Consider the following 26,400-nt stretch of genomic DNA (forward strand, 5'->3'; position numbering starts at 1 on the left):
CTAAGAAAGTACAAAAAATGATTTGCAGGGACACATTGGGCAAAGTAGAGGCAGAGTCTTTCCTTGGTCCCAATTGATTCAGGACCAGGAATTTTTTTTGCTTTGGTATTTTCTTTATAGTCAGTTCAATTTTCTTTTGTGAGACTGCGTTATTTTAAGACCCCTGTTTAGTGTTCTGTCAATCTGATATTTATATTTTTTAAGTTATTCCTCTATTTCTTTTGTGTTCTCAATTTTTTTAGTATATAAACTACATATAACAGATTCTGATTATTCTTTTTACTTCTCCTGGCTTTGTTGTGATTTCACCTTGCTCATTTGCTATTTTATTGATTTGATTTTCTGCCCTCTCCTTTTTAATAAATAATAAATATTATAAGAGAATCAGAAACAACAGACCCCCAAACCCAGTATTTGATGAAGCAGAAGACATAAATTATTTAGGAAAAGAACTCCTGTTTGATTAAAAAAAAACAAAAACAAAAACTTGTGAAAACTAGGAAGTAGTCTGGCAGCAATTAGACCAGCACCTTTCACCATATTCCACAAAACATTCTAAATGGATGCATGACCATGAGGAAATCTGTGGCCAGTAGGAAAGGCAGCACTTAGCCTAGCCTGACACAAATTGATCCCAGTTTCAGTAGATCAAAAATTGACACCAAACAATCAACTCCACTCATAAATTCATGCTGTTAAAAAAATAGAAGAGAGAAAGAACATGTATCTCTCACAGCTTATGGGGAAGAGATGTATTCTTAATACTATTGTTCTATAAGAAGTGATGAGCAGGTAGATTTCAGAAAAACTTGGAAAGACTTACATGACCTGATGCTGAGTGAAGTGAGCAGAACCAGGAGAACATATACACAGTAATAGCAACATTGTGTGATGACCAACTTTGATAGAGTTAGCTCTTCTCAGCAAAACAGTGATCCAAGACAATTCCAAAAGACTCATTGTGGAGCGTGAATGCAGATTGAAGTGTACTATTTTCTCTCTTTTTTTTCCTTTCTCATGGTTTTTTCCCTTTTGTTTTGATTCTTCTTTCATAACATGACTAATGTGGACATATGTTTAATATGATTGTACGTGTTTAGCCTAGATCAAATTGCGTGCCACCTTGGGGAGGTGGGAGGGGAAGGAGGGAAAAAAAATTTGGAACTCAAAATCTTATAAAAGTGAATGTTGAAGCTATTTTTACATGTAATTGGAAAAAATAAAATACTTTCAGTGGGGGAAAAAAGAGATGCATTCTTAACTAACAAGAAATAGAGGTAATTACAAAAGATAAAATAGATAACTTTGATTACGTGAAACTGAAAAGTTTTTGCCTAGGCAAAATTGGGAAGTGGTCAAATGGGAAAATATCTTTGCGTCAAATTTCTCTGATAAGGGTTTGGTATCTTAGTTATATGAACAATGAACTTATATATATATATATGTAAGACCTATAACCATTCCCCAATAGATAAATGGTCAAAAGATATGAACAAACAATTCTCAAAAGAGTTGTAAAATATTCACAACCACATGAAGAAATGTTTTGAATCAGTAATAATAAGAGGAATTCAAAACAGTTCTGTGATTTCATCTTGCTAATCAGCCAAAATGACGAAAGATGGCAAGAATCAGTGTTAGAGGGGTTGTAGGAAGATAGAACTAGAGATGCATTGCTCATGGAGCTATGAAGTGGTACAACCTTATTGGAAAGCAAGTAGGAACTTTTCAAATAAAGTGATTAAAATCTTGATACACTTTGATCCAGAGATTCTGTTACTAAGTTTATATCCTAAAGAGCCATGATAGCAAGAAAGTCTTCACTTTCACCATGATATTTATAGAAGCACTATTTGCGTTAGCAAAGAATTAGAAACAAAGTAGATATCCATCAGTGGGGAATGGCTAGATGGGAAGCTAGAAGTAAGGCTTTCAGTGAAATGTTAGGGAATGGGAGCCATGTTTTTAGTAGTTGAGGCTGGCAAATGGTGTGGAAGTTAAGAAACAAGTATAGAAATTGTAAAAGTTTGGCAATTAAGGGGAGAAGAGAGAGAGAGAACTAGCTTGAGGGGGTGGATAGCAGGATAAAGAAAGGTTTGTTTATTTAGGATGGGGATACCTAGACATATTTTTAACATGAGAGATAAGAGAGGGATTAAAGATGCATGGGGTTGGGGATAAAAGGGGAAAGGAGATTATTGATGGAGCAAGGTCATGAAGGAGGAGATCAAGGGACTTTTGGAATAGATTTAATGTGCTTTGGGTCTCAATATATTTACGATAAAGGGACCTATCATCCTTTTCCAATCAGTTCCCACTCCTCATCCCCTACCTAAATACAGTGAAAGGAATGTCATTTAAGAGGAAAACCCATAGAAATTATTTTGAGTAACGGATGATAATACTTTACTTTGAACCATTTACTGGCAAGAAATAGAAGCTATTGAAGCTTGAGGAATTTTTCTGTAGCAGAACTATCTCCCTAACTAATGAGGAAAATACAAATTCTAGATATTATAGAAACTGAATATACAGCTTTTATATGATTCATCTTTCTCTAGTAGATGCTACCATAACTAATTGAAAACAAATTTTACACAAAATAGCAGAAGTTATATTTGTGTGACAGTATGTACACAAAATAATTTTAGTTTTCTATACCAGCCAAATGTTTTTTGAACATCTTACATAGTATAATAAGTATTTTCAAAGATTTTTGAAAGTAAGAGTAGTCCACTTATATAGTCAATTTGAATAATTTACTCTTAGAATAAAAAATTAGCAGGAGTTAGATGAAGCACCCCAGCAGATTTCCTGCCTGTATCTGCTGTGTTGAAATTAATATTTTAAAAAATGTTAATGAGAATAATATAGATTAAATGAAATTAACCAGATGAATGAAATTAACCAGTAATCTTCCCACACACAATCTGCATGATATTTCTACCAGAGCTCCATTTGTGTTCCCAGTTGTTAGTGCAGTGCCTGGCACATAATAGGCACTTGATAGATCTTTATTGACTGGCTGACTGACCAACTGACTGCCTTCCGGGAGGTTGTTACTCCTGCTATTTTAAGATTCATATTAAAATCAGTTTGTATTATATCAACCCTAACTGTTGGTGGGAAGGAATGGCTGGAAGCCTATTGAATGTCATAGGGTAGTTTGCTTGGTCTTAAACTATGTGTAAATAAACCACAAAATATGTAAACATTAACTCTATAATGTTACAGCTAGCCATCTGGAAATAAGAATGTAGCCATCGTTCTACTCATAAATAACTAGACCTCAGCCATGGACAGGTTAGTGAGGTGTAGTGAAAAGAGAATCTGGGAGTCAGGAGTCCTGGTTTTGAACTTATTGGCACTGTGATCTTCGGTATCTGTCTGGGTCTCAGTATTCTTTGAAAATTAGAATAATAATATTTTTATTACCTTTCTCATGGGATTCATAGAAGCACAGGTTCGCAGCTAGAAAAGACCTCAGAGAACCTTTAGTCAGGGAGTTCTTAACCTGGGATCCAAGGACCTGGGCGTGGGGGGTAATGATCTATGAACTTAGATGGAGAAAAACTACATCTTTATTTCAACATAATTAATTTTCTTGGTAATACTGTGTACTTTATGTATTTAAAAACATCATTCAATGGAGAACATAGGCTTCACCAGACTGCCAAAAAAGAGTCTTAGGGCAAAACAAAGTTAACAACTCTTGATCCAGTCCAACTTTCTCATTTTACAAATGAGGAAACTGAGATGCATAGAGAGTGAATGACTCAGGCAGTAAATAGTAAATGGTTCAGGTAATAAGAGGTAGAATTTGAACCAAGGTCCATTTGAACTCCAAATCCATTGATCTATCCGCTGTACTACTTCATTGTGGGAAAGCATATTACAAATCTTAAAACATTATATAAATATGAATTGTTTTTATAATGTTCCTTCTATCTTTAAAATTCTATGATTCTAATAGGTGCAGTCTCTAGGGCTGGTTAACAGAGGGAATAAGTATAAGATGAAATACCCACTTCCATAATGATTGCCTTTTCCATAAAAATAGTTATTGCAAATAATCACATAAATTATTTGACTTAGCAGTATAAGGAATGTATAAATTAAGAGAGAGAATACAAATTAAAATTTGAAGAAATCTCAGTAGTAAAGTATAACTTAAGTATATTCTTTCAGCAAAATGTAATGGAAAGAGTGCTGGACTTTGAGTAAGAATACTTGAGTCCCAGCATAGACATTTAGAATCACATAACCTCCCTGAGGCTCAGTTTCCTCCTTTCTAAAATGGTAATAAAATTCTATCTACTGTCTGCCTCACAAGGCTGTTGAGGAAAACACTTTTTGAACTATAAAATCTTTTTTAGGTGAGAGCTATAATTATTATTATTAGCCTACACTGCTTTACTTAATCCAACTTGGGTGTTTTTCTAGGCAGAAATAGGTCACATTCTGAATCTTGTCTGGGCATCATAAGTCATTTAAGCTCCTTTTTACTTAGCGAAGCTGCTTTAGGACTTCTAAGTAATGTGAAGGATTTGCCATTTCTCTTACTTTGGGCAACTGAAGCCCTTATTGATTGCTTATTTAGAATATATTGGATAGAACTTTATTCTTATACTCTCAAAGACCCTTTTAGAACCTTCTCCTTCCCACTTACCTGTCATCTGTGCTTTAAGATCCTGCCATTGTTTGCCTGTTCAGATCCTGCTTCAGACACTTACTTGCTATGTGAAGTCTGCTTTTTGTTCCACATGATATGGATAGTGATAGCACCCACTGCATAGGATTGTTTTAAGGATCCAATAGGATAATGTATGTAAAGTATTTTTCATACTTTTAAATGGTACATAAAAATAAGACTGGAGACTCTTATTTTTTTTTTCTTCCACAGGTAATAAGTGTACCTATAAGTAGGTATAAGTATAATGTCATGTGTTTCTTTCTCTCAGCAGCAACACAGATTAAGGTTACTTTTTAACTCAAATTCATAGTTTCTGTGACTTAAAATAAACAACTTTCCTTCTTGGTGATATGTTTCTTAAAGGAGCCAGGCTTTTTTTTTTCCTTTTCTGTGTATTTAAAAATACAATTTGTACATAATAGAACATTCCTTACAGAGTTGTATAGTATAACCTGTATTTTTACTGTTTATTTAAAACACCTGCATCGGGGTTGGGTTTATTGGTTATACCCTAATGTGAGTTCTTTGCCTTTTTTATGGGGTAAAATAAAGGCTAACACACACACACACACACACACACACACACACACACACACTCTCTTACTTAATTATAAATAGATTAGTAAATGAGTTACAATTCTTAACCGCCTTCTACTGGGCTTGATACTTGGTTAACTGCAGGCAGGATAAGCTTAGGAACTCTTTTCATTGATTCATTCTGATCATAAATTCCAGTTGCTGACTCTTAAGAGTCTACCCAGTACCAATTCAATGTAAATACAGTGAGACAGGATTCATCACTGTTTGAGCTAATAGAACTTAATGATTATTTGTGGGTTGGGGTAGGGTGGTGCAGATATTTTCTATCCCATTCTCTTGATCATAATTTGAGAACTGTATTTATAATTTAAAAATCTAAGATAAGGCTTTAGGAGACTTTTTTTGGTGTGAATATTAACTGGTAACTGAATCTCGGAAATCTTTTAAAATAATAATGCCTGAAATTTATTTTATCACAATAAACTCAATGAATACATCATTTAACTATTAAAGATCATACCACGAAAAAATTAGAAACAAACCAAATCAGGTACCTTTTACAGCTACATGCAGGGAATTAAAAAGTAGAGATGATAATAAAAGATAATTTCAGTTACATGAAATTAAATAGCTTTTGCATGGAAAAAATTAATGTAACAAGGAGAAGATGGTTAAGGAGTTGACTGAGGAAAAAATCTTTGATTCAACTATTTTTGCTAAAAGATTGATATTCAAGATATGTAGCCAACTAACAAATATATAAATCTAAAAACCATTGCCTGTGAATAATTTTCAAAAGAAGAATTGCATATTAATAACAACAATCATATGAAAGAATGCTGCAAATCACTAATAATAAGAGGAATGCCTATCAACCCAGCTCTGAGGTTTCACCTTACCCGGCTAACTGGCAAAGGTGGCAAAAGATGGGAATAATTAGTATAGAGGTAGTTGTGGAAAAACTGGGCACACTAAACTACGTATTTGAAAATGAATGAATGAATGGAAAAAGCATTTATCGAATGCTTACTATTTGCCGAGCATTATGCTAAGCCCTGAAGGTATAAATGAAAAGTAAGACAGTCCCTGCTTTCAGGGAGCTCATATTCTAATGGGGGACACAACATATATAGAGTATTTCAGCAGCAAGTCATAAGGGAATATCTCACACCAAACAAATGTTAATGTATCTTCTTTAATTTCTTTTTCATTAATAAAATCATATCAGTTTCTAATGTTGAAGCATTTGATAGTGCCAAGAACTTTGGTGGCAAAAGTCTTCTTTTTGGGGTGTTCAGTAGTGCAGGAACAGTTGCCGGGCTACATCTGAAACAGGTAGCTTCTGAAGATGATTGCTAAGGGTAGTGGGTTGGAAGCCTTCCCGTTCTCACTCTTGGGTTGTCTGCATTGGTTTCTGAGGTCAAGGTGGTAGTGGCAATTTGATTTGCCTGCACCTGCTGCCTCCTATTTCTCCCTCTGGAGGCCTTGCTGCTTCAGTTAGACTAGTTTCACTGCCCTGTTTGTGGTAGTTAGTTGGCACTTGGTGGTGATGGCTTGTCCCTTCTCTACAGAAGTTGCTTCTCTGGATGCTAGCTCTGAGGGATGGAAGTATGGTTTCTGAACTGGGGACAGGAATCAAGTGGAGTCCTGAAGAGTCAGACATGACTGAAAAATGACTGAAACCAAGGTCTCGATAAGGCAACATAGATGAAAAGAGTGAATGTCAAAGGAGATGTTGCTGAGTGGTGGCATCAGAGAGAAGGTTTGGAACTGATAGTGTGGTTTTGCATAGTTAAGAGTGGGCTTACTCTCCTTCTAGCCTGGGAGTTCTTTGCTTTTTCTGTGTCATGGATGCTTTTGGCATTCTGGTGAAACCTGTGGACTCTTTCTCAGAATAATGTTTTTTTTTAGAACAGTGTTTTTAAATGCATAAAATATGTAGGATTGCAAAAGAAATCAATTATTTTGAAAGATGATCATCAAATTAAAAACAAACAAACAAACATACAAGTTCATGGACCCATTAAGAATCCTTCATCTAACCCAATGAGAGTTGCAGTATATCTGGGGAGAGCCAGGTTTCTGTCAATGAAGTAGGTTGGAAGGAATATAAGAGAGGTCTAAGATGAAGAGAAGTCTGTTATTTCCAAGACTGAAAGGAAGATGAAGGCAGAACAGGATATAGAAGGGTCAGGGATTGGGGTGATAAAGATGAGACAACTAGGAATGGATGCTGGAGATTGAGTTTTCCACTTGGAAATGCCAGTGCCAATGAATAAATAAATGAATAAATGAATACATTTATTAGTGGAAAGACAGGCACATGAACATGTCATTGGTGGACCTATGAATTATTACTACTATTCTAGAAAGTAATTTGGAATTATACAAATGAAGTGGCTAAAATACTTTGACATAGAAATTCCAATACAAGAGCAATCATTGATAAAAAGAAAAGCTGCATATATATCAAAAAATTTTACAGCAGGACTTTTAATATTAGCAAAGAGCTCAAAATAAAGCAAATGCCCATCTATTAGAGAATGACTAAAGAAACTGTGGTACATGAATATAATGGAATATTACTGGGCTGGCTATAAGAAACAATGAGCATTGAGTCTGGAGTCAGGAAGACCTGAGTTCAAGTCCAGCCTTAGACACTAGGTGGGGGACCCTAGTCAAGTTATTTAATCTCTGTTTGCCTCAGTTTCCTCAACTGTGAAATTGAGATTATAATAGTACCTACCTTATAGGGTTGTGTAAGGATCAAAATGAGATAATGTTTGTAAAGTATTTAGCATAGTGAATTTATGGTGAATTTATGATAGGACTTAGGTAAGTCAACCAGGATGTTCAGGTATGGATAGGTTGTGATCTTTATCATTGTATGGAGTGCCCACATCAATGAAATCAAAGATGCATGTAAATAACATAAGGATAATCTAAAGGTAAAGTCTGCACACTGGTTATACAGTACCTGGAACCATATGAGTAGTTAATTGAAGGTATATTTTGCTTTATTATGAAAAAGAACTTTATTCCCTCTCATTCACATTACATTCAGGCCCAACTGACCCACTGGCTGGTCCCTGTACAGTACGTATGCCATCACCCATCTCTGCACCCTGCCTCAGCCCAATGTTGAATGTTCTCTCTTCTTTACTTCCTCTTCCTGCGAACCCTCCCCAACATCAAGGTGCAGCCTAAGTGCCACTCCTACAAGAGGCCTCTGCTGATCCTTCCAGTTGTTAGTTCTCTGCTCCCGACCTTAAAAAAATTCTTTGTATGTAATTTTTGGGTGTGTTGTTTCCTGCAGTTAAAATGTCAGCTTGAAAGTAGGGATTGTTTCATTTTTATCATTGTATTTCCATCACCTTTCATAGGTTCAGTCTGATATTAAGTACTTACTTAGTAAATGCTTGTTCAGTTGAACCTAATTAGAGCTGACCCAATATAGACTGGGCAAACTTATGAAGTAGTGAGTATGTCCCATCACTGGAAAAATTCAAGAAGAAGTTGGTTGGTGTTTTGGCCAGGAGGCTGCATTAGATGACCTCTAATGTTTTGGCCACTTCAGAAATTTTAGTGTAACAATATGAAGATTTGTTTTCGTATGTAGCATTCTGAACATAGTATTTTGATATATAGAATTTTTTTTTAGTGTTTTGTCATGGATTTCTCTTAGAGAAATGGTTTAACATTCCCATCTGTAAAATGAGTGTGAAGACATTTGACCAGTGGTTCTAATCTAATAGGCCTACATCTATGAGCTTGACATGGTTGATTCTTACACATATGCAGACTTAATATATTCGTTTTCAATGCACTGTAGATTTATTTATTAATGTAATGCTCAGTTTTGTTTTAATTCTTCTCTTATAATTCATTCCCTATAAAGAAAATGATGATATGTCTGTTTGCCCATTAGCTATGTTGTAGTAGTTGTATTGAATTTGATCTTGTTTTGTTTGTATTTTATTTTGTTCATAATACCTCTGCTGGTTTTAAAATTTTGAAAAACAAAAACATGAGTGAGCCTGGTTCTGAGAATGGTAGACTGTAAATCACTTATCTCCATTATTTCTTTATTCTGTCTTTAACCACATTAATACAGAAGTGTAAAACTTCAGTGATCTAGAGCCCTAAAATAACTAGTATTGTTGGCACTTGACTTTTATGGAACTGAAGTATGACAAAATAATAAGCAAATTATCAAGAAAAAACTTGCTTGTTTTGTTTTCTTCTTTTTTTTAATTTAAAATAATTTCCTCATTGGGATTTTAATGTTAGTATACATGAATTTTATATATTAACATTTTTTTCAAAGTCTCATTTCTTTTTTAGAATAAAGTTTAAATGCAAAAAAACCAAACAAAACCAACATAAAAATAGTTTTGCTTTGTTGTGTCTCTAAAAAGCATTTTAGTTATTTAGAACAGACAAAGAAAAAGTAATCCTCTGAGTTCTAGGCTTCATGAAAGGATTTTTTTAAAATTAGAACTTGTTTTTAAAAATAATTTCTAATCATGTTTCAGAATTTTTAGATATTCATGCCAATATTCATTTTATAGCTACATATGTAGTCATAATTGATAAAAAGATCCTATGTAACTGTAAGATTATCACATATTAAATAATTCAGTTTAGTTTATCAAAGAAAAAGTATATAAGAGTATTTTAGGTTTTTAAGATGGGTTAAAACAGAAAGGAGATTTTTAGTTAGAATCATAGACTAGTACCAGAACTGCCTTATACTCAGGCAATGAGGAAGTGATCTCAATAGTGTCAGAAATAGAGCCCCTTGGACCCCCTCAGCAGGGTTGAGAAATTAGCCCAGGCGAGCTGCCGCAGCCCATTGCTTTCCCAGTTGCAATGCCGAGTGGAGTCTCACTCTCAATAATGAAACTAAGTCCAGAGTGAAAGAAGAATTGTTTATTACACTTCTTGCAAGAAGCGGGTGCACTCTCTGATAGGAGAGGCACACTGTACAGAAGTGAGAGCCGGCTTTTATACTGTTAGTATGATCCTGCTCCTCCCATCAGAGCTAGGATTGGCCCTAGCCCTTCTGGGTTACAGTTTTCCTTCCACACCCATCTCATGTTGCTCCTTGATATGTTCACCTGGATCATGTGTTCCATGTTCAAAAATGGCAGCAGTCTCCACCCTCAGGATGTGTCAATTAATATTCAATAAGCTTATTCCGCAAGCCTAATTATAGTCTTTCTGGGGAGGGAGGAAGGAAGGGGAAAAAAAGAATAAAGTAAAAACTACAGCAGAGAACAAAAGAAAACTTATAAGGAAGCAAAGAAAAGATAGATAGTTCTGAATACAATGTGTAGTATTTATTATACTACACATAAATACTACACATTGTATTCAGAACTAGGTAGGTATAAATATATAGATATATACACACACATATATATGTACACATAAACACACAAACATGTATATACATACATACACATACATATACTTAGATATCTATAATTATACTCATACTTTTATTTATTAATCTGTCCCTTAGTCTATCCCTCCTCTAATTTCTCCTTCTTTGCATTTCCCTCCTGTTTCCCTTTTGAGTAAAACATATTTCTGTACCTATCTGTGTGTGTATTCTTCTCTCCTTGACGCGGTCAGATTAGAACAGGCCTGCACAACTTGCAGCTTGCAGCTGCATACAGCCCACAGGCTGCTTGCAGCACACCAAAGGATTTCCTCTACATACAAAGGATATTTTCCTCTACATTTTTTTGTAGGCCACCCGAAATCCTTTGGTGTGCTGCAGCCTGACCTAGATTAGAGTAAGGTTCACGTGTCAGCCAGTCTTTTATCCCACCCTCAGCTCCTTTGTATAGATGTCTATTTGGGTACTCTGATTATATGAGATAATTTTCCTTAACCTTTCCTCCCTTCCTCTCACACCACATATTGTGTTAATCCTCTTTCTCTTTCTATTCTCCTTTCAAAATCATTAAGAAGTAACATAACCACTCCCAGTCCTTGTCTAATTAGACTCAATCTGTGATCTCTGATGATGAAAGGGTTCAGAGGAGACAGCTGTATTATCTTTGAATGTAAGCAGTTTATCCTTGTTTAGTTCCTTATGGTTGTTTATTCATGTTTACCTTTTTATGTTTCTCTAGACTCTTGTGTCTGAATTTCAGAGTTTCTAAGCAGCTGTGGTCTTTTCATCATGGAAAGCCTCTGTTTCACTAAAAGTCCATTTTTTCTCCTGTAGCATCATACTCAGTTTTGCTGGGTAAGTTATTCTTGATTTTAATCCTGTGTCCTTTGCCTTCCAGAATATCTCTGCCCCATTATAGTGGTGGCTGCTGAATTGTGTCTGGTTGTGACTGAGGTTCTTGGGTACTTGAATTCTTTCTTTCAGACTGCTTACAGTATTTTTTCCTTTGATCCAGAAACTCTGGATTTTGTCTTTAATGTTTGTGGAAATTTTCATCCTGGAGTTTCTTTCAGGAGATATTTGGTGAATTCTTTCTATTACACTTTGTCTTGTGGTTCTAAGAGATCAGGGCAGTTTTAATATTTCTAGGCTCTTTTTTATCATGGTGTTATATTTTATTCATTTTTTTCAGTCTTTTGACTTTTTTTTAATATTTCTTATTGTCTCATGGAATCATTGGCTACTCTGTGGTCTATTCAAATTTTCAGGGAGTTTTCTTGAGCAAGGTTTTGGACTTCTTGTGCTGAACTGTTCATTTCCTTTCCAGTTTTTTTCTTCCATAACTCTCATTTCTTTTCCAATTTTTTTCCTCTGGCACCACCATTTCAATTACAAAATTTTTTTAACTATTTTTTAAACTCTTGCTTTGTCTCTTCCAGTCATTCCAGTTGAGTTTGAATTCAAGCTTTGTTTTTCTCTGAAGCTTTGCTTGTAGATGTTTTATAGTCATTCTCCTCTGGGTTTGTGCATTGAACATGTTGTGTTGTGGTCTGAGAAGTTCAGAGACCCCCTCAAGGACCAAAGTACAGGACAGGGTCGTCTGGAATGAATTCACGGACTCAAGCATTCTTTAAGTCAAGTTGGCAAAAATTTATTCTTATGCTTTTCAGTGGGCAAAAGTTCTTAAGGAACCTGCGACCTTAGAGGGGTTCAGTTAAAGTTTATATAGGATGAACTATAGTAAAACATGTGCCAAATATGCTCACTAGGTGATTCAGGGTGGGATTAGGGAGTGGTTAAGGAGTGGTCAGTTCTTAAAGGAACATGCACTTTTTGTATCTACTGTGTAGGTGTTTTACCCAGAGTTCACCAGAAAAAGCCCAAGGTGGGGCTACAGGGAGGTGTCGTTTTTCTGCTATGTCACTAAGTTACCTAGCAGTCAGGGCTGACTGAGGGTTGTCCAGTCTGCCACCAATCAATGTCTTGTTTGACAAGATAGATGTAGGGAGTATATGTATGTCTTAAGTCTCAGATACACATAAGTCCAGGACGCAGATAATGAGGTAGGGAGTTGGTATAGATAGTCCAGTGGGTATGAATATCTTTATGAGTCAGTACAAAACCAGTTCAAACTAATGATTCCTACAGGTGTGGTTTGTAACTGCACCAGGAGAGAGATAAGTGTGTTGTTGAGGCCCACTCATAAGTACCTGCTAGGCATAGTATCCTTGGGCTGGGAAGAAACTGCCAGGGATAATGTTTCTGAGGCTAGGGAAAAATATGATCTTGGAATTGGGGTCCAAGCACAGACACCCAAACAACCCATCAGTTGTTGTTATCCATTGTGTCCAATTCTTTATTACCCCATTTGGGGTTTTCTTGGCAAACATAGTAGAGTAGTTTGCCATTTCCTTCTCTAGCCCACCTTCTGATAGAGAGGTGAAGGACTCAGAGTATAAAATGAAATATTTTGATATTCGAGTTAGGCTATAGTCACTTCTGGAGGGAAGGTTTGGGCTTGTCCTGTTACTTTCTTAGGGTATTGAGTGTTATGTTGTTCCAGTATCTTAGGGATAGCTCAGGTTGCAAACCGTCATGCATTCAATACTGTCAAAGTGGTCAAGTCAACGATTGATTTCTGCCCCTTGCTCCAAGCTCTGCAAGTCTAGAGTTTGGGTCTGAGCGACATAGACTGCATCTGGATTCAGCCTCTATTAGCCATCTTAGAAAGCTTTGCTAATTTCAAGTGATAGAACTACAGGTTCCCTTTTGGTCTGCGATTTCTGGCCTGGCTACTCCTCTGCAGCTTTCAGCATGAGGTTGAAGCTAGAACTGAGATGCTGCAGGGCTGCTCCTTTCTTCTCAACTTGCTCCTTGCTCAAGTATACAGCCCAGGACTCAACCCACAGCAATTTCTTGTTTAGTCAGTACATAGTTTCATTATGTATTCTCTCCTCCTCAGCTCTGCCTCCTAGCTTCCTTCATGTCCTAGCTAAAATCCTACCTTCCGTAGATAGCCTTTCCCATTCCGTCTTAATTCTAACGCTTTCCCTTGGTTGATTATTTCCTATTTATCCTGGTTATAGCTTGTTTGTACATAGTTGCTTGTATGTTGTGTCCTCCATTAGGTTGTGAGCTCCTGGAGGGCAAGGGCTGTCTTTTTCCTCTCTCTGTATCCCTAACCTTTAGCGGGGTGCCTGACACATAGCTGACAATAAATGCTTGTTGACTGAGTGATTAACTTATGGCCATGAGGGGGCAAGCTCTTTAGCATAGAAAGGAATATTGTGCAGAGAAGCTCATTCATCAGCATCAGGCTAAACATTTAAACTCTTTGAAGAGGAGAAATAAAAGAATCAAGGGATGGAATTAGACAAGATAAACAGAGGTATATTGAGTTGAGAGATCAATGAAGGTATGCAGAGTAGATAGTGAAGACATATAAAGAAGAATCATTAAAGTTCTATAGCTGTAGAGAAGGTGATAGTTGGAATGTTCTGAGAAAGAGGTGAAATATTTATAGATTATTGATTACAACAAGTAGTACAATCACTTCATTGTTCTAAAAAAAGCACATTTTCCTTTGGGAAGGAAATTTCTCCTACCCATAGTTCCTTCAGGTTTACAACACTGAATTTATCCATGGGCCTTTGCAGTAATGTCAAGCCTCTTGAAGCATAACGAAATAGCAGACCTAGGATCTATTAGAGTTAGAACTCTAATTACCTTGGGGTTCAAAAAACAGAGTGAGGGGGAGCATTCTGGGCATAGGGACAAAAGAACAGAGATGGGTGATGAAATGTTATGTATGAAGACTGTACAAGCAAGTAAGCCAGGGTGGCTGGAGCACAGATTAAATGTGTGAAGGGAAGTAATTTGTAATATTCCTGGAAAGATCATCAGGAGCCAAATTGTGAATGACTTTAAATGCTAAATAAAGGAGTTTGAATATGACTTAAAAGCAATGGGGAACCACTCCTCTGGGGTGGAGGAGAAATAGCTTTTCTACTTCTTAAGTCAAGTTAGTAAGCCTCCCACTATTTTTTGCAGGCACTGTGCTAAACCCTGCAGATATGAAGAAAAGCAAAAACCAATCCCTGCTTTGACTCTCCATTACCTTTAAATTAGCTCCAAATGCCTATATTTAGCATTTAAAGGACCTTCACAATTTGGCCAGTTCATTTCTTAGAGTAGAAAATAACAATCATCTGTGTTTCAGGTATAGCCACTTGGAGATTGTGTGGAACATAGATTGGAAAAGAGAGAAACTGGGAACCTGTGGCCTGGAGGCCACATATTGCCCTCTAGGTCCTCAAGTGCAGCCCTTTGACTGAATCCAAACTTCACAGAACAGATCCCCTTAATAAAAGTATTTGTTCTGTGAAACTTGGACTCAGTCAAAAGGCCGTTCCCAAGGACCTAGAAGGCCACAGCTTCCCCATCCTTGAACTAGATACAGGGAGATCAATTAGGAGACAACTATAATAGTCTTGGAGAGCAGTGACAGGGACCAGGACTAGATGGTTGTCTTGTGAGCAGAGAAAAGGCAAAGACTCAAGAGGTGTTGTGGAGGTGGGATTGATTGGACAGTGGTTTGGATCTGTAAGGGGTGAAGGAGAAGGAACAGTTGAGGGTGCCTCAGAAGTTGTGATTCTGGGTGAATGGAAGAATAGTGGTAGCCTTGACAGAAATAGGAACGTGAGGAGCGGTGATGGACTTGAGGGAAAGATAATGTATTCTGTTTTGTGTGTGAGGTTCCTGTAGGACATTTAGGTGGTTTTTCACAGGATCATTGATTTAGAGCTAGAAGGGACATGTCCAATCTCCTCACTTTCCAGATGAGGAAACTGAGGCACTGAAAAGTTAAGTGACTTATCACACAGCTAGTGTCTGAGATGGGATTTGAACCCAGGTTTTCCTGACTATTAACTCACCCATTCATTTTGTGATGCTTTCCCTCTTGGTTAGTAAGCAAGTAGTTGTGATTATTTGATTAGAACTCAGAAGAAAAGTTAGAGCTGAGTCTGTAGATTTTGTAGTCTCTTGAACCCATGGAAGCTGAAGAGATCACCGAAAGAGAGATAATAGAGAGTAAAGAGGAGAGGGCCCAGGATAAGAGTCCTAGACTAGGACACCTGGCATGGGGGTGGAGGGGCAGGACTTAGATGAAGATCTTGTGGAGGCCAAGAATGTCAGTCTGATGAGGAAGAAGGGAGCCAATAATAGCCACTTCCTTCCTCATCACGCCTCCAAAAGACATAAAAACAAAGGGTAATTTTGAACTTATTCGATTTTTCATGGCTTCAGGTCCTTCTGCAGTCTCTTGGTGAGTATAATAAAACATGGGAATGGGCAAATGATTGTGTAACAGGGCAAATAAAGATGAGCAAGGGCATGGATAATCTGCAAACTCTGTAAGTTATCCTGAAAAATTGAAAGCTGGTTGTGTTTATAAGGACTAGGGAAATCTGTGCTTTCTAATCCAGCATGGCAAGTTCTTCGCAACATCACTAGTGAATTGTTTCAAGTTTTATTACACAGAAAAGTTGTACTATTTACAAGGGAGAAATGAGAGTAAGTGGTTACAACTGAGTTATACAACTGAATTATAATTGATTCCAATGCCCTCAAGACTGCATATATACTCACATATGAATTTGAGGCAGAGTATTTTAAATTATTTTTACTAAAGTTCTTTAGGGGTAAAAACCATGTATGCTTGTATAGTCATGCAAATTAGCAATGACCCTCATACTAAGAGTCTAAGAGAAATCAGGCTGGTCCTGAAGGAAATTGTGCTATGTGCAGTGAGATTTTAATTCCTTTTAAAATAATTAATTATAACACTCCTATTATGCTTTTCCATACTGCTGTTCTTATTAGTGTTACTAGATGAACAAACAACACTGTGAGTCAGTAGGGAAAGGAATAGGGAAAATGTTGTGAAAAAGCAAAATTGGAAATGGAGTTTGGATTCAGCTGTTAAAATAAAATACAGGCATTTCCCTTTGCAGGAAATGTGGGTAGAGGCATGTCAGTAGGCACATGAATGGTATCAGTGGACCGAAGAAACAGGCAGATGAGATATCAGAGTCATGATCTAAAAAGATCTTAGTAGGTTAGACCGGTGAGCCAAATCTAATGAGGTGAAATTTCAGTGAATAATGGGATCTGTTTGAAGGAACCTGAGAGGTCTCTTAGACCTTTCTGTGTTTGACCAAGAATGCTTGTTACAAGCTACAGAATGTACTCATCCAACTTCTTTTTGAAAACTTCTAATCAGAAGGAACCAATTACCTCCCAGAAAGGCTCTTTCTACTTCAGACATCTCTTATTGCTAGAAAGATGGACCTTATATTGAGCCCAAATCTTCCTTTCTGTACCTTTTATCTATTGCTTGTATTTCTGCCCATTGTCCGCTGAAGCAAAGCAGAACTCTAATCTTATATTACAAGACAACTGTGCAAATAACTAAAAGCAGTTTTCTTGTTACCTACCTAAATTTTCTTTTTTCCTTTCTAAAAATTCTCAATTCCATCAAATAATTCTTAGCAGCATAATCTCCATTCCCCTCCCCATCTTGATTGGCCTCTTCTGGACAGTCTCTAGCTGGTTATTATTTAAAATGGATTCAGAATTGAACATTGGATTCTTAATGTAGTCATACCAAGGAGATCAATGGGATTATCACCTCTCTCATTCTAGACACCGTAACTCAATGCAGCCAAAGATCACATTACTCTTTTATCTTACTATTAACTCATATCAAATGTGCAGTTCACTAAACTCTCTGATTTTTACATGTAAACTTATTTATTCATGGCTCCCCGATCTTCTACTTGTGAAGTTAATCTTTTGAACCTAAGTGTTCGGTTTTTATACTTAGCCCTAACTAAACTTCTCCTTATGGGATAGTTCATCGTTTGGCCCTGTGGAGATTTATCTGAATCCTGACTATGTGTTAGCTGTCCCTCCTGATCTCATGCCATCTGCCTTTATCCGAGTCATGGATTAAAAACACAGAACAAAGACATCCTTGGAGTCTTCCATAGAAACCTCCTTCCAAGGCAACATCAGCCCATTAGTGACTGTCCCTTGGGTCTAGCCATTCACCTAGTTCTTATTTCACCTAAATGAACTGTCTACAGTTCTCCAACTTGTTAGTAATGAAACTTCATCAAATGCTTTGCTTGCTTTGCTGAAATTAATGTTCATGGCAGGAGTTCTTGATCATTTTTGTATCATGGACCCCTTTGGTAGTCTGGTGAAACCTTTAGACCTCTTCTCAGAATAATGTTTTTAAATGCATAAAATAAAATAAGATTATAAAAGAAGCCAATCATATTGAAATAAAGATGTAATTTTCCCCCATTCAAGTTCACAGACCTTTTGAATTCTATCAGCAGACCTTTAAGGGCTCTATGAACCTCAGATAGAGAACCCCTGGTCTGTAGTATTCCCTTGAGCTTCCATATCAGGAAAAGAAATGAGGCTAGGGTGGCATTACCTGTTTTTGATGAAACCACATAGGCATTTAGAGATTACTGCTTCCCCTCATAAATGCGTACAACCCAGCCCTTAATAAAGTCATCTTGAATTTGATAGCAATAGAAATCAAACTCATCAGCCTCTAGCTCATAGATAACTCCTGTATGCTTTTTTTTTTTTTAAATCTGAACATTTTCCCTTCTCTACTTCTTTGGAAACAACCTGGAAGAGTTAGGTGACATGGTGGGTAGATTGCTCAACTTGAAGTCAGGAAAACTTGAGTTCCAATCTTCAGTGACCTACTACCTAGGTGTCTCTGGACAAGTCACTTAGCCACTGTCATCTGTAAAATGGGAATAAAATGGTACCTACTTCACTGTGTTGTTGTAAGGATCAAATGAGATAATCTACTTTTCAAACCCTCCAAGAATTAAATCAGTAACTTAGGGTGTAGTTTACCTGATGGTCTCTACCTCTCTCCAGATTCACTTTTGTGAACCACTTTTGTTCTGCCACTCTCCTTGGTAAAGAAAAAAAAATAAAAAGTTAGTAGTTCTATCTTCTCACTATCATCTGTTATCATCCTATCCACCCCAACATATGGCTCTGCTCTTCGTTGATTCTCCTCTTGCTGCCCACATAGCTTTAAAAAATGCCTTTTTTATTGTTGTTGTTGTTCTTTGGCTTTCATCACTGTCTTAATTCATTCACGGCTTTAATATTTCTTGGTGTTTAGAGGACCATAAACTTAATGAGTTGATAGTGTGACGGAGAAGTCCAAGGAAATTAATGACTTTTTCAGCTGTATAATGTTTCCTTCTGTACTGTGTGGTCAGGCCACATTGGAAATATTGTGTTCAATTCTGGGTTCCATATTTTGGAAAAGATGACATATTGGAATATGTTCAGATAAAGACATTCCAAGGAAATTTTTAAAAATCAGAACTAGAAATAACACCATACAAAGAAATGTTGAAAGTACTGATGATATCTAGTCTGGAGATCCTTTAGGAGTGGGGCAAAGAGGATACATTTCTTCAAGTACTAGAAGACTTATGTAAAAGAATGACCATTTTTGTTCTACTTGGCCCCAGAGAGCAACTAAGAATGATAGGTGGAAGTTGTAGAGAGGTAGATTTTGGCTTGATTATAAAGAAATGCTTCCTAAAATAAAGTTGACCAGAAGCAGAATGGGATCCCTCAGGAGTGAGTCCTCTGATTCTCTTATCATTAGAAGTTATTCCAGTACAGGGTCGAGCATTATAATTTGTCAGAAACAGAAAGACTTCTCTTCAGGTATAGGTTGGATGAGATAACCTCTGAAGGCCTTTCATTTCTGAAAATTTATGCTTCTGGGTCCTTTTTTTCTCCCAATCTGGTTATTTCCAATGAAATAGTTAGACTGCTATATCCCACTTCTTCTACCGTTTTTAATATCCTAACATAAGATCTCTTCCACTCTGAAAATTCTAAAGTTTGTGGTTTCCATTTCTATGAAATGATTTCATGTCCTACTTTGTCAATTCTGTTACTCTCAAATCCTGTAAAAAACAATTTTACTTAAAAGATTTTCCCATTCCACCACTACCTCTAGCTTCTCTGTTATCAGAAGTAGAAAGTCAAGGATGGTCACTATTTTCCCTAAGGCCAGAAGTGAAATCTCTTGGTGCCTTGAAATGGGAAAACAGCAGGGTTTAGACGATGATAGTTAAGGAGCTTTTTGTGCTCTTTGGGGGCCAGCTTTTCCCCACTGCAACAGGAGTTCCCTATTGATTTGTGGAAAATTGGTCACAAGAAGGGTGACAAGAACCACCACCATAACCCAAATGAAGGGTACCTTTTACAAAAAGGAGATGCAGTAATTAGTGTAAATGATATTGTTTGGAATGATTTTTTTCTTTTGATATCTAATATTGTTAAAATTGTGAGCCTGAGCTTTTTGAAAGAACATATTCCATCAAACTATATTGGACATAACACACTTTTAAAAAAAGTTTAACGTAGCTAACAATTGTTATCCTGTAGTAAGAGAAATAAAGGGTGCCATAACCCCTACTGATATTTTCCTTCTCTTTTTGAGCAGAAGTGATAGGGGTTTGCTAATTTTAGGATCACAATGAGACAAGAAGGAAATCTTTTCAAGGTGTTTCCACAGTGTCCTTATTTCTGGTTTAGGGAGCATATTTATATATTGCCATTGCATTGGGTATTTCAGAGTTTATTATGTTAATGGAATAGGGAATAGGCTTTAGATATATATTTAATAGGTTTAACATATATCTTAAAATAAGTTTACTATATATCTGTTTAACTTCTTTAAAATGGTATATTTTGTTGTCTGCTGAATAATAACAAAATTTCTTTTTTGCCTGTTGGCATTAGTTTTTATACTTTTTCTTGGTTATTGAAATATGGTGATTATGGGAAATATGAAGGTTTGGGGAAATGATGATGTTCTGATTCAAGTATCTTCAGACTGGCTAATGCTAGAACATTATCTGTTTTAGTCTTATGTCACCTTATCTATTTTTATTACCATCTGTTAACTGAAATCATTCATTTAGGAACATGGTAGATTTTGTAATTAGTTTTATATATTAAATATTTTAAGAACTCTAAACACTAGCAGATTTTGAATAAATCTAGGAGTTACACATAAACACATACCCCTTCTCAGAATACTCTAAATAATAAAATTAAATTGTTATATATTATTGGTTTGAGAGACGTACAGAGAAATCCTATAAATATCTCTTGCCTTGGACAAAGAGGCCCATAATGTTTCATTTTGTTTGCTCATCTATTTCCTCCAGCTGTCTGCTTCCTTAGGAAACTATATTCTGGCATTCCTAATTGACATTGACAAAGTAACAAATAAGTTGCATTCCCAGAAGCTTGACTTGGTTTAGAGTAGGATTCAATTAGAGAACTCCGGCCAAAGATGTAAACTACTTTCACAAACATTTACAGTTTTCAAAGGAAAATGTTAATGTTTCATTCTTGATTCTTCTTAATTGAAGAATTTAGATAATTCATATTTAATTTGTCACAGTTGAGGGAAAATTGTGTTAATCTGTCCAAAGGAGCATTTACGTGAGTTTACTCAACTGGTTCCAGAATACATATTGTAATGTTTTTGCTAATGCTGGCACTATTTAATTCTTACATGGGCCTGTTAAATGATTTAACTGAAAAAATATTATAACAACTTTAATATTTATTATATATAATAATTATTATTTATTATATATAATAATTATTAATATAATTAATGTAATTTGGACCACCTGTGTTTTAATTTTAGGGAAGTATATGAAAAGTAAATAAGTTAAAATACATTATGGGTTTTTAGTAAAATAATCTTCTTTAAATTTTTTTAAAATAGAATTTTAAATTATGAATAGATTCTTTACAACTCATCATTTTGTTTTTATATTTAAACAGGAAGGAACTTGAAGCCTTCAAAGGTAATTTGTGCTTAATTCTAAACTTAAAGTAGTTGTGTTTTAATTGATTTTTTCTTGGGAAGGGAAAGAGAAGGAAAGAGGAAGTAAGCATTTATATAACACCTATTATGTGTCAGGCACTATGCCAAGTGCTTTACAAATATTATCTCATTTGATCCTCAAAATAGCTCTGAAAAGTAGTTGCTGTCACCATTTTACAGTTGAGAAAACTGAGACAAACAGAGGTTTAGTGATTTGCTCAGGGTCATACAGCTAGAACGTGTCTGAAAATGGATTTGAACTCAGGTCTTCCTGACTCCAGGTCCAGAGCTGTATCCACTGCACCACTTAACTGCCGAAGCATGATAAGATATATTTCTTTGAATTAAATATGTTAAATTTACGTTAATAATGGTTTTTTAAATTGAATTTAAGCTTTAATGGCTGTGGTACTAATAGTATTCAGATACCCAGCATGTACCAAATAATAATTTCTGCTAATGAATATTATGGGCATAATAGGCCAAGAAAATATGTTGACCTCTAGCTCTAAAGCCAGTAATCTCCTGGGACATTCGGTGTAAAAGATCTTGAAAGGACTACACAGGTCATCGCTTTCACCTCTTCCTCTTTTAGATGAGGAAGCTGAGGTTTGGAGAGGCTGAGTGATCGTGGCTGGGGCCAAGGCTCAGTCTCTTTGGATTGCCAATTATTATAAATTGTAAATACTCCACATTACCTTAGGTTAGTAGTCTCCAACCTTTACAAAAAGTAGAATCTGCTTTTTACTTCTCACAATACCTCACAGAGAGGTGATGGACTCAGGGTAAAGAATGAGATGTATTTTTGGACATGGTACAGAAATTTGTTTTTCTGTTATGACTGTGCATATTGGTGACAAGTTCTGTTTTTTTTTTTTTAATTGAGAGGGAAGGGAGATGAAAAAAGAGGAAATACATTTTTAATTGAAAAAAATTCATTTTTTAAAAAATGCAATGATGTAAATAAAATCAAAACGTGGATACAACAAAGCTCAGGTAAAATACTGAAGTCAGTGTTAGTGCCATACTGATAAAGTTAAAAGGCTTCCTTCCTTTCTTTCGTTTCTTCCATTTTTCTTTCCCTCTTTCCTTCCTTTCATTTTTTAATAGTAAAATCAGCTTCTTTTTATCTGGAGAATAAACCCATTATAAAAGTACATGCAGCAAATAAAGAAAGCAGCAAATTCATCAGAGTAAGCAATGCCAGTCTTTCCAGCAGAGCTGGACCAATTTGGGGACAGGAAAAAAAGCAGGGATAAATTCTTCAGGTTCCAGTATCACCTGCAGTAAAGGACCCTACAAAATTCTTTCCTGATAAATAGCTGAAATGAATCAGTAAGCCAGACAAGGTTGTAATTGCTCATGACCGTGTTCAGTTCAGGGTATTAGCCCTTCACTTGTCATCAGCTGGCCATTAGCACTAGTGCAGGGAAGATGTTTCCTTTCTGCTCATATTTGATCATCTTAACTTGCCCCCTTCCCAGGATTGTATTTTATAATAGAGTTTATTCAAAATAGCTTTTGTGTAAAAAAAAAAATAAATAAAACACCCTATCATTAAATTGCAAAAATAAAGTGATTGATGTGGCTTTATGAAGAACTCTGGTTTAGAAGATACATCTTTCCATTACCTACAAAGATGAATTTTAAAAAGTAACATGGTAATTATAGGAATTGTGTCTGTTCTAAACCCAGAAGAAATTGAGCTCGTGAAGAATGCTTAACAGATACTACAAAAGTTGTTGTTATGTTTTTGCTTTTTGTTTTGGTTAGTGGAATGAAGAAAATAAAATTTAAAAAGGAATAAACCACCTCTTAGAGTGAATGAGATGATGATAATAGATACAGAAGACAAAATTACTTCATGTTATTTTGCTTGTTCTTTCTTTCAAAAAGATTGATATTTGGAATGATAGAACAAGAATGGTTAAAAAGAAGTTAAAACCCAAGATAAGTGAGAAGTGAGAGAGCATCTCATTGCTTTCAATGAATTCATTTCACCAGTCCTAGGTGAACTACCTACCAAGATATTGGGGGAAAAAAACGGATGTGATTCCTGGCCTATCATTGATGGTCTTAGAAAGATTGTGGAGAACAGTAGAGGTGACACACAACTGTGGAAGGACAGATTTTTAAAATTTTTTTTTTTTCAGTGAACAAGCTTCCTTATTGTGGGAGGGGGAAACCTTGTAAAAATATGCATAGTCAAACAAAATAAATTCCTAAATTGGCCATGTAAAAATACATGCCCTATTCTGCTTTTCTCTATCAAGAGATAGCACTCTTCATCACTGGTCTTCTAAATTGTGATTTGTCATTGTGGTGATCAGAGATCGTAAGTCTTTCAAAATTGTCTTTCTATTGTATAAGTTGTTATACATTATACATATATGCGTTAATGTATAAATTGTTCTCCTGGTTCTGCTCGTCTCATTCTGTATCAGTGCATCTATGTATTCCCAGGTTTCTCTGAAACTATCCCTTTGCTTATAATTTATGGTGCAATGATGTTCCATTACATTCATATACCTTAATTTGTCCAGCCCTTTTCCATTTAATGGGGACTTAACATAGTTTTTCAGTTCCTTGCCACTACAAAAAGAACAGCTATGAATATTTTTGTACATATAGGTCCTTTTCTTCTCTTTGATCTCTTTGGAGATATGTGCCTAATAGTGGTATTGCTGGGCCAAAAGACATGTATAGTTTATTAACTTTGGGGTTGTTGTTGTTTAGTTGTTTTTTAGTAGTGTCTGACTCTTCATGACCCCATTTGGGGGTTTTCTTGGCAAAGATACTGGAGTGGTTTGCCATTTCCTTCTCCAGCTTATTTTACAGATGAGAAAACTGAGGCAAGTAGAGTTAAGTTACTTGCCTGGGGTCACACAGCTAGTAAGTGTCTGAGGCCAGATTTGAATTTATGAAGATGAGTTTTCCTGTCTTCAAACCCGGCACTTTATCCACTGTGCCATTCTAGAATGACAACTAATTCACAATTCTATCAATATTGCATTAATGTACCTGTTTTCCCACAGCCTCTTCAGTAATTGTAGTTTTTCTTTTTTTGTCAACTTTACTAATCCTATGGGTATGAATTGGAACCTCAGAGTTGCTTTAATTTGTATTTCTCTAAGTAGTATTGGTTTGGAGTATTTTTTCATATGGTTTTTGATAGCTTGATGCCTTCCATAGAGAATGCCTGTTCATATCCTTTGACCATTTATCAATTGGGGAATAGCTCTTATTCTCATCCTTTGAATTAGTTACTTACATGTCTTGGAAATGAGACCTTTAACAGAGAAACTGCTGCCATGATTTCTCCCCCCTGTTAACAGTTTCCCTTCTATTCTTAACTGCGTTCAACCTAGCAGCTTAATTTTTTTTATTGACAAAAATTGACCTTTTCTCCCTCACACTACTCCAAACATTCACCTACCTTTACCCACCCTCTCCCCTATCCCCTGAGAAAAAGAGAAAACATTTGAAACCAATATGTATAGTTGAACAAATTCCTATAAAGGTCATCTGTGTGTGTGCGTGCGTGCGTGCGTGTGTGTGTGTGTGTGTGTGTGTATCAGTGTATTGTTCTTCACCATGAGATCATCACCTCTAAGGAGGTAGGTAATATATTTTATCATGAGTTGTCTGGAATTATAATTAGTCATTGTATTCAGGTTTTTTTTTTACCTCCTCTTTATAGCCCACTTGATTTGACTTAGTGAGAGGGAGAGAGTATGCTCAGCACCAGTGCTCTAGATTTGATACAATCTGTTTCTGCTCCCCTGCCATTCTTCCTTTCCCAGAGCCCACTCACATTTTTATCCTTCCTTTCTTTCCTTTTAAATACATCTTTGAGATCTACCATTCTTCATTAGATTTTATTTTCCTTAGGACTAAGCCTTCTTCTAATCTGCTCTTCCTTATTTCCCCCTCTCCCTTCTTTGTTTATTGAGGGAAAAATATTTCTGCCCGTAATTGTGTGCATGCATTCTTTCTCCCTTTGACTACTTCAAATGAAACTGAGGTTCAAGGCTTGGCTGTTCTCCCCTATCCCTTCCTTAAGGTTTGCATATATCAATTTAAGCATCCAAATTATATAAGATAATATATGAGATAGTTTTCCCCATTCTTTTCTACCCTCCTTCCTTTTCCCCTCCTTTCCCTTTCTTTTAAAATCATCAAAACATAAGAAAATACTCCCAGACTCCCTGTCCTATTTAACTCCATCACCCCAGTGATGATGGGGTTTGGAGGAGACACAGATCATCACCCCATGTGATAATTACCTGGTTTAATCTCATATTTGCTTGTTTTATCCTCCCCCAAAAAAACCACCACCACCTTTTTATGGTTTTTTTGACTGCTGTGTTTATATTTCAGAGTTTCTGTTCAGCTGTGGTATTTTTTTCTTGGATTTCCCAATCAGGACTTGGTCAATTTTGTTTTCTAGATCTTTGTGAAGTAGTTGTGGGGGAGAACTTAGCTATATTACTTTCTTCCATTCTGCCATCTTGGGTGCTCTGCATCCTACAGATTTTTAAAAAAGGGAAAAGGGTTGATGTCTGTGAGCCATAAGCTGGTGACTTTGACTTCTATTGCTGGCTAAATTCTAAACAACCTTTTTTTTAAAGGTATGGTTCATGAACATTTAGGAAGGCAATCAGTGATCATTTAAAAACTAGCATGGCTTCAGACTGAGTCAGAAAGCTTGTATTACATGCTTCCTATGTGGCAGGCACTGTGTTAAGCACTGGAAATTTTTTAAAAAATGTAAAATTAGCCCCT

The 26,400-nt window shown here is 36.1% G+C and overlaps 1 protein-coding gene across 4 annotated transcripts in view; it reads left to right on the top strand.

Annotated features, from left to right (window-relative positions):
* Window positions 1–26,400, top strand: part of DTNBP1 (dystrobrevin binding protein 1) — a 171,864-nt gene that overhangs the window by 58,227 nt on the left and 87,237 nt on the right. For all 4 annotated transcript variants that reach the window (XM_027876444.1, XM_027876364.1, XM_027876221.1 and 1 more), the window contains one exon: window positions 21,573–21,595. In XM_027876444.1, the coding sequence (XP_027732245.1) occupies window positions 21,573–21,595 (23 nt within the window). The remainder of the gene's footprint in view (window positions 1–21,572; window positions 21,596–26,400) is intronic.

This window comes from Vombatus ursinus, unplaced genomic scaffold (genome assembly GCF_900497805.2).
Source record: "Vombatus ursinus unplaced genomic scaffold, bare-nosed wombat genome assembly UNPS02000577.1, whole genome shotgun sequence".
NCBI lineage: Eukaryota > Metazoa > Chordata > Mammalia > Diprotodontia > Vombatidae > Vombatus > Vombatus ursinus.